Here is a 10,137-nt window from a genome sequence, read left to right on the forward strand (position 1 = left end):
ATGTTGTTGTGCACATGAAACTTGCTTTGATGGCTTGAAGTTCGATCAAAGAAGATAGAATTGTTGTGTAGTAAACAGGGAGTGTTTTACAACTTTTGGTTATCTTGCTTTGTAATTGAACTCATAAGTATTTCATAGTGAATTTGCTTCTCTAGACATGGTCCCATGAATATAGGCTTGATGCTGAACCATGTAAAAATGAGCGTGTTCTTTACTTGTTTTTATGTATGTTTGAATTCAGTCATTCGCAACTCAATTGCACTAAATTGAACAAACAACCTATTCCGCATAAGTTTAAATGACCTTGTAATCCCCTTAAAACTGTCAATATATAAATATACATATGTATATTAGAGTTGTGGTCATATACTGCTGCATTTTCTTTTCATTCACAAATTAACAGTAAAGATGAATAATATGGCATTCCATATGTCGTCTTGGAGGTCCGATCCCAGCAATGAAAAAAGCAAGATTTTCACGATAATCGTCACTTGTTTTGTTGTTGTATTGGGGGTGATCTGGAATCTCAAGAAATCAAAGAAATTAGTTCCTCCACTGCCACCGGGTCCCCGTGGTTTGCCAGTAATCGGTTACCTTCCATTTCTTGATTCTCACCTGGCCAAATCGTTCACAGAATTGGCTGGGGACTATGGTCCTATTTACAAGGTGTGGCTCGGAAACAAATTATGCGTTGTGGTGAGCTCACCTTCACTGGCAAAAGAAGTGGTTTGTGACCAAGATACAATCTGTGCCAATCGCGATCCACCGGTCGCAGTCCTATTCTCGTCCTATGGTGAAAACAATATTGCCTGGACCCCTTATGGTCCTTCCTGGAGAAAGTTACGCAAAATATTTGTGACCAACTTGATGAGTAAAGCGAGCCTTGAAGCTTGTTACCCTCTAAGAAAACAAGTTGTTAAGAAAACTATTAGAGATGTGTACAACAAAGTTGGCCAGCCTGTAGAGGTTGGCGAAGTGTCTCTTGCAACTTCGATCAATGTGGTTCAGAACATGATGTGGGGTGGCTCGCTTGAAGGAGAGAAGAGGACCAATCTTGGGGTTGAGTTACGGGAGTTGTTTGCAGAATTCATGGTGCTCTTAGCAACACCAAATGTTTCAGACCTCTTTCCGTTGCTTTCGAGGTTTGATTTACAGGGAATACAAAAGCGGACAAAGAAAATTTTGTCCTCTATTGAAAGGATTATTCTTGATCCTGTTATAGAGGGGTATAGGAATACGGAAGCGGTTAAAGAGGGAGAAGGGAAAAATGAAAAGAAGGATTTCTTGCAGCTTCTCCTCGAGCTTACTGAGCATAAAGATAGTGCAAATTCAATTACGAAGAGCCAACTTAAGGCGTTGCTTGTGGTATAGTTGCTGTTTCGTAAGTAGTCTTATTTATTATTTCCTAAGAATTTTGCCATCTCAGTGTTATTTTCTTCACAGGACATGATTTTGGGTGGAACCGACACAACAACCACTATGGCGGAGTGGACAATGGCAGAATTGATGAAACATCCGCAAATATTGAAGAAGGTTCAAGAAGAATTAGCCGAAGTTGTGGGCATGGATGGCTTGGTGGAAGAGTTTCACTTGCCTAAGTTGAAGAACTTAGATGCTGTTGTGAAAGAAACATTACGTCTCCACCCGGCTCTTCCCCTTCTAGTATCACGTTCTCCGAGCGAAACTTGCACTATTGGCGGCTATACCATACCCAAAGGTTCAAGAATTATGATAAATGTTGGGGCTATCCATACAGATCCTCAGTTTTGGGAGAACCCCTTGGAATTTCTACCTGAAAGGTTCTTGAATGACCCTGGAAATTTTGATTACATGGGAAAAAATCAAAATTTCCAGTATATGCCATTTGGTTCAGGTAGGAGAGTTTGCCCGGGGATTAACTTGGCAGAGAAAATGCTAATGTATGTATTGGCTTCATTGTTGCACTCCTTTGCGTGGAAATTGCCAGATGGTACTGAGTTGGATCTTTCTGACCAATTTGGGATTGTTGTGAAGAAAATGAAGCCTTTGATCGCTGTTCCAACACCAAGATTATCGAATTTGGAGCTTTATTAGTATGATATCTTCTCTTTATTAGTATGATATCTAGAAGATGCTTAATTATTTAGCATTTTCGTGGTGGACTCAAAATGGGTAGGTATTTGCAAAATAAAACTTGTCTTGGGCCAAAAAGTGGTGCTTTATTTGGCTGGTTTGTAAGTTCTATTTTCAAGCATCCAATGTTAGAAAATGAATACACACCATCATTAATCTGTGGTTGTATTGCTTCAATTGTATGGTTAATGTCCAATAATGTCTCTTACTAATGTGCTTGAACTTGTATGTTGTTGATTCTGTGGTATCATTTTTATTAATTAGTTTAGTTTCTGAGTGTAGATTTTGCTTGACCCAATTGAGAACAAAAATTGAAAAATATAGGCGGCAATCTTTTGAAAGTGAATGAAGACGGTGAAGTAAGCTGACAATAAAGAGCCATTTAGATTTAGGCGGTGAACTACGTCCCAGTCACTTTCCTCCAAAGGACTCGTATTTGGTGAAGTGATGTAGGATTCTTTTATTTCATCGATCTTGAGAACTCTAGGGCATCAAGAGTCTTAGATCGATATTGCCATATTGGGTTTAAAATTCAAGTTGACAATGAGAAAATCGTCGCATAAAAGAATTCTTAATTTTTCTAGCGATTTCTAAAGATAAATCGTTTCACTTATTTATTTACCATGCGTTGGCTTTGCAAATTTTTCTACCTTAAGAGGGATGGAAGGCGATTTTCAGCAATGAAAGCACCAACCACAAATCACCTATTAATCTGACTAATGGAAATATTAGAAATCAGCTATTGGAGGAAACAACGTATTCAGGAAATAATACCTGTACACTACTTTAAATTAATGCGGCTCTATAACAAATCTCAAAAAAACTTCATCTTTGTGACTCGAATGAATTACAGAATGGCTTAATCAATTTAGTATAGGAGCATATATGTTATATATAATTACAGTTTAGTTCAATTGTGGAAAATCAAATGGATTGACTTCTGAGGCCTCAAAATTCCAATGAAGGCATCATAGTACCACCAAAAAACTCAACATTCAAAATCTCAATTGACCCCTCGCAATCAATTATGGAAAACAAGAAGCATTATATTTATATTATGTATATCATGTCAATTCCCTATAGAACTATTACAACTAAAAACTCAAAACCAAAAAATTCAACATGCAAAATCTCAATTGACCCCACGCAATCAATTATGGAAAACAATAAGCATTGTATTATGTATATCATTTCGATTCCCTATAGAACTATTACAACTAAAAACTCAAAAAAAAATAAAAAAATTTAAAAAAAAAAAGAAGATCAACTGTATATTCATATATGGTCCATTATCTTTCGTTTGAACGAAAGTGAAGACCTTGTATTGCACGAATAGGACATGCATCAAAACGTGGATCATTAAAAAACATGAATAGTACATTAACAAGAAAAATATGAAAAGGATGATTTAAGCATCCAAAAGTAAATAGCCAAGCGAATTCCTCGATGATTGTGTTTTCCACATGATTCTTACTTCTTACAGTTTAGTTCAATTGTGGGAAAACAAAAAATGGATTGACCTCTGAGGCCTCAAAATTCCAATTCAGGCATCATAAAGTGCTAAAGTGCCGTTGGTTATCAAAATTACCGCCAAAAAATTTCAACATGAAAACTCTCAGTTGACCCCAAGCAATCAAATATGGAAAACAAGAAGCATTATATTATGTATATCATTTTCATTTCCTATAGATTTATTACAACTAAAAATTAAATCAAAGTAATCTCTAGAAATGATCTAAACTTATGTTATTTGGATGTCAAATTTAAGGGATAAGGACTTTTATCTAACTCCATTCCACGAATTTCATAGATAAAATGTGAACGATTAACTAATCAACAAAACTAATTAATTGTTTAAAATATGGATTTTTGGAGAGAAAAAAACAGCGGTTGGAAAGGTGCTTAATTTGTCGAACCCGTAGTTGGTGAGAATAATGCTTAATAATTATAAAACTATAAATTTTAAAATATGTTTATAAATACGGGTGGGCAAAAGAATTTGAGATTATAAAAAATCTAATTCCTATGCCGATGTTCCCAGATCATCTCTGTTTTCTTACTATCATTGACTGAGTTTTTCATCTCTTGTATAAAGAGTAATGAACAAAGGTTCACCAGATGACAATAGAGCAAAAAGAAAAACAAAGAATAGAAAAAATTCATAGAACACTGCTCATCTTATCTGTCAAAAGGCTACATATTTTGGATAATTGATACAGCTAATTATTGGGGGACAATGCTCCTGAATTTTTAGCTTTTCAAAGCTGAAAGTTGTAACAGATTTTCTTGTGGTAGCAGACCTTTTTATCAATGATCAGGAACCCGGCCTGGACCGGCTGGTTTAACTGGCTGGAAAGGGACCCAAGCCCTCCACCAATCCGATTCAATATAAAACCCAGCTTTTGTGGTAAACCTGCTTTAACCTGGCTTTGGACCGTGAAACAGTACTAACCAGCCGATTGGACTGATTTGGACCCCAAAGTGGGTCACTTATATCAAAAAACAGTTTAGGATTTTTTGAACCCAAAATTCATTCTCATTCAGCACAAATCTTCACTCTCTTCTCTGTAGCCTTCACTTTTCTCGCACAAGTTGATCAAAACTTCACTGGTTCTTCTCTCTTCTTGCACAAATCGAACAAATCACTCACAAATCGATTGAAGAAACCACTCAATCGTACAAATCTTCTGTAGCCTTCGATCTCTCCGAGACTCCATTGTCGAAGGTTTCTTCTCTCTCTTTTTCCAAACTTGCGATTAAATTAGTTTTTATGTATAATGTTGATTTTTTGATGAAGTGATATGGTTTCTTTTGGAGTGTTGGCTATGTTAGAAGATAGCACAGCGGAAAACATACATTCGAGATAAATAACATAGGAATAAAATCACACCACACAAAGAGACACGATATTTACGTGGTTTGGCATAACCCGTCTACATCCACGAATGAGAGAAATCCCCTATAATTGCATGAACATGATATACAAGAGTATGTAATACCATAAACCTAGTACATAAAACAGAGCAGAAACATCCTAGTTTCTAACCATGCTCAACCTTGTACGTAGAGTGGAAACAATCTTAGTTTCTAAGACACTCTCCCAATGATGTTTAATAACCCTTACATTAAATACCCTGTGTTTTCACATTCTCTCATTCTCTCATAACCTTGAATTGGTTCTCAATCCTATATTTATTGGTAGTATATGGGATATTCTAATTCCAATAGGATTCATATTTTAATTCCTAATATGACTCCTAAATTCTATTCTTATATACAATTGTATTCTTTATTAAATAGTTTTCATAAAGACATACAATTTCACAAGGGAACAAATAGGAAAGCGAGCTACAATATCCCAACAATCTCCACCTTGGCGAGTTTTCCATCACATCGATGAACATGATGAAGATAACACTCCATCACCACAACATCCAGGTTAACCATGTCGAATTTTGCTAGTATCCAAGTCGCATAGTTACCATGCTGAATTTTGCTGTCAAGATTTGAGAACCATTCCGATCCACCTGTTAGGAAATGATCCATTGGGGCAGCGGAAAACAAAAATTAATAACAACACGGATTGTTCCATAGAACCAAGATCAGGGCACAAAATTTACAGTTTATATCAAAACAAGAATCTGCAGAAAATTAGTGTAGAGTTTAAGAAATCATACACACGTTTGGAGGCTCCTCCAACTTTGTCTCAGAACGTATTTTGCTACCGACCCAAGTGTTGGATTGAAACGATGTAGTCCACACGAAGATAATCACAAGGAAATAAAGAGGGATTTGCTAGATCCTCTTTAGTCTTAAGAAACAAAGAAGAAAATGAAGAGTATTTGATTTTTCAATCAAAACTAAAACTGGCGTGGGAGAGAGTGTTTTGGGGCTGTGGGTTTTTCTTTTCAATGAAAAGAATGGATAATGAAATCTCTACCCTTTTTTCAATTAAAACTTTTTTTTTTATAGTGATATTTTAATTGCCCTATTCCCATATGGAATAGGCTTGGGCTCCAACCCAAACACCCCTTGTATCCAAACACTCCCATTTAGATATTTTAATTTTATTTATCATTATCTCAATTAAAATCAATTAATATATATATTTAATATATTAACATTTAATCAATAATGATAATTTATTTAAATATATGCGAACACATATTTAAATGTAATCTCACTTATTTAATTTTTCTAACAAATTAAATAAAAGGCTACTACCTCAGCAAATTTAATTGCACTATGAAATTACCAAAATACCCTTTCACCTAAAAAGACGAAAACGCCCTTCTTTCTTCCTAAGTCTTAAATTATCTTCTATGTGTGTGACCCATAGGCTCCTCATCTTACCGGCAGTGTGTAGTATCGCGATTAACACCAATTAATCGTCTCACTAAACACAGACCAAGATTGGCCCCTAGCAAGGCATCATTCCCACCCGATAGATTCGAATTCAGCAAAGTAGCTACCTGTCAACAATATGGTTACCGTACAATTCGATCCTTTCATCATCCCTTATCTCGACAAGACCGAGGCATAGAAATAGTGTCAACCTTTGGTTACTCTCGATATTGTGTATTCAGTTACTGGACCAATGACCTGTATTATAAACTGGATAGAGCAACAACTCAATCCCACTGTGGCCACAGTTTTAGTGTCATTGCCATTTACTGAATTGCGCCGTGAGATAACTTCTCCCGTACCCGGGAGTGATGAATCCTCTGTCAATCCACCATAGTCTTGATACACTCCTTGATGTAGCCAATCACCACCGTACTGACAGCTCTGAATAGAACTGCGTTAGGCTAGTGTCAAACTGCACCAGTCGGTGCACAAGGCACTCCGGTGACCTCAAGTCTAAGGATCACATGCACCACCATTCGTTAGAGGATTTGTTCCATAGACACTGGGGTTACCATCCATATGGAATCCTCTGGTGGGTCAGTCCAGTGAACTTGCTGCGGTATATCCGCCTACAACAAGCACCCATGTGTTGCACCAGGTTGTCACCAAACAACCTTGACAAGTGAGATCAGTCACTGCCTTTCGACAGGGTCGTTCAACACTATGATAGCCTTACTGTATTATCTGTGCCCTTACTTCAGAATAATACTGGGGCTACGGACGTTTCTAGAATGGCCACCATATGTGCTCATAGGGTTCCTACTATCAAGATTTGAAACACTTGATACCCTCGCCACGGTTCTACCATTCTAAAGACATATATCAATACATACAATGATGATTTACGCGATATAGTTAAAAATGCCTTTTATTTATCAATAAACATTATTACAAAGAGTCAATTCTACAATAATTGATTGGCTCTAGGGCTTCTACTCTAACACTACCTACAACTTAAACCTATTGTAGTCCATCTCTTATGCGCATCCACCATCTCGAAAGAACTCATCTCCCAGATCGCAACCTGGAGCTCTGATACCACTTGTTAGGAGATCACACAACAAAAAACATACATTTGAGATAAATAACATAGGAATAAAATCACACCACACAAAGAGACACAATATTTACGTGGTTTGGCATAACCCACCTACATCCACTGATGAGAGAAATCCACTATAGTTTCATGAACACGATATACAAGAGTACACAACACCATAAACGTGATACATAAAACAGAGCAGAAACATCCTAGTTTCTAACCATGCTCAACCTTGTACGTAGAGTGGAAACAATCTTAGTTTCTAAGACACTCTCCCAATGATGTTTAATAACCCTTACATTAAATACCCTGTGTTTTCACATTCTCTCATTCTCTCATAACCTTGAATTGGTTCTCACCCCTATATTTATAGGTAGTAAATGAGATATTCTAATTTCAATAGGATTCATATTTCAATTCCTTATAAGACTCCTAAATTCTATTCCTATTTACAATTGTATTCTTTATTAAATAGTTTTCATAAAGACATACAATTTCACATGGAAACAGATAGGAAAGTGAGCCACAATATCCCAACAGGCTGATGGTGCTGAAGCTTGCGTTTTTTTTTCTCCTGCTGCTGTTTGGTTTTTGCTGGTTTCTTTGGATTTTATGCTTTTGCTGCTTGCTAGTTTGTTGTGATCTTGTGTTTAAAGATGGGCGCAAGGTGGGTCGGGCCAAGGAATGGGGTCCCCGTCCCCAACTTTGGGGGAAATACTCATAACTGAGTTGGGGGTGTTGGGGAATCCCCTTCCCCGACCTGCGGGGGATGAGATGATCCCCCATCCAGCCATCCCCTACTCGCCCCTGTTTAGGGAGAAATTCCCTGCTGGAAATTTCCCCTAGCGGGGAGTGATGCCAAGGAGAATTTTCCCCCAAATAAGGAGTAATCCTCACGGGGAATTTCCCCCGATTGGGCAGTAATCCCATGGGGAATTTTCCTTGCAAATGGGGATTAATCCCCATTGATCAATTTCTAATTTTCGATAATAATTTTCTTTAGCTTAATGCCTTAAACATCTTAATTCTCTAAGAGTCACAATGGGGAACTTGAAACTACCATGAGTCCAACAATTATCCAAATACCCAAAATAAATAAATAAATAAAAGAAGAACTAGAAAAGGGCTATTAGTCTTGCATAGGACATAACCTACATTCAAAATCTTTTGTTGTGAAAATCCCAAAATATCATTACAAGCCATATTTATATACCCATAAGAATATATAAAAACAAATATAATAAACATTTTTAACATTTGTGGAAACTTTCTTTCAAATTGGTGCCAAGTTCAGAGAGTCAAACTATAAGTGAAAGCCAATGTCATAACCTAACTACAACTTGTAGAACATCTCAAGTTCACAAAAGCACAACATTTCAATTGCACATTTCGCATACACCCAAAATCCCTACTGAACAGCCATCACAAAACAATATTTTGCACACACCCAAAATCCCAACAAAATAACACAACTAGATATACAATTACAAAATCCCAAATCCCATACACTGCACCAGCAAGCTTCACTTTCATCATAAATCTGTCATTTTAATTTCCTAATAAACAATAAAAAAATTTAGTTCAGTTGATATGCTATATAGAGTAGTATTATATTTTTATTGAAATGACTATAGAAAAAAGAAAGAAAATCCTTCCTCAACTTTACCATACCTCATCGTCCACATCACTATCATCATAAATTGTGGAATTTTTAGGGAATTTTTGAGGCGGGTAATTTGCAGGGATTTTTCAGGGATGCAGGTAATTCCCAGGGCAGGCAATCTGTGGGGAATTTTCGGGTAAGTCAGGGCGGGGATACACACACCCCTAATCCCTACCTGGCCCTACTATCGAGGAACACACTTCTACCCATACCCACCCCTATACCCAAAAAAATTAGGGAATCCCTGACCCGCTCAACACGGGACAGGTAAAACGCCCATCTCTACTTGTGTTGGGGTTGGGTATGGCTAGTTAGGGGAGGTTGGTTTTGGATATTGCTGCGGGGGTTCCTCTATTAGATGTTAGTTTGGTTTTTTGGTGGTCTGGTCTTTCCTCATGGCTATGGGGTTGGCTTTCTATGGGGTGTTGGGTCTGTTTTTTTTAGGCTGGTGGTTAGGTTGCCTGGAGTTGTGTTAGTCGTAGGGCAAGGCCTTGGGTCTAGAATCTCTCAGCTCTGGTCTAGTCTATTCTCCATCTTCATTTTGCTGGGTTTGTTGGTGTTTAGGTTGGCTGTTGTTGGATCTTAGTTTGGAGTTCTTGGAGGCTCTAGGTTGGAGGGTTGTTGTTGATATTCTTCTAGGATTTGTTTATGCTTTCTTTGGAATTTATTCAACTGTCTAGTTTGTGTTGCTTTATGAAGCTGCTGGTGTGTTGTTGGCTCTTTTCTTTTGGCATTGGTGTTGCTTTGGAGTAGAGTTGGATGTTGTTGGGTTCTTTTTTTTTAAATTGCAAGCTGTAGGAGGTTTTTTTGCTGCCTGTTGGGTGCTTTCCTAATCCTTTGTGTAGATGTTGTTGGTGTTTTTTCTAGTTTTTTGCTTTGTTTTGGCTCTAATCTGGCTCCTCTTGCTCTTGCT

General features: G+C 37.3%; 1 protein-coding gene across 1 annotated transcript; it reads left to right on the forward strand.

Moving 5' to 3' along the window:
* The first annotated feature begins 417 nt into the window (after window positions 1-417).
* On the forward strand, window positions 418-2,235 carry LOC116114739 (geraniol 8-hydroxylase-like). The gene is made up of 2 exons (XM_031400876.1): window positions 418-1,365; window positions 1,444-2,235. The coding sequence occupies exons 1-2, from the start codon at window positions 418-420 to the stop codon at window positions 2,071-2,073; spliced, it is 1,578 nt and encodes a 525-aa protein (XP_031256736.1). The 3' UTR covers window positions 2,074-2,235.
* Window positions 2,236-10,137: the final 7,902 nt, after the last annotated feature.

Source organism: Pistacia vera, unplaced genomic scaffold (assembly GCF_008641045.1).
Source record: "Pistacia vera cultivar Batoury unplaced genomic scaffold, PisVer_v2 Contig722, whole genome shotgun sequence".
In the NCBI taxonomy this organism is placed as follows: domain Eukaryota; kingdom Viridiplantae; phylum Streptophyta; class Magnoliopsida; order Sapindales; family Anacardiaceae; genus Pistacia; species Pistacia vera.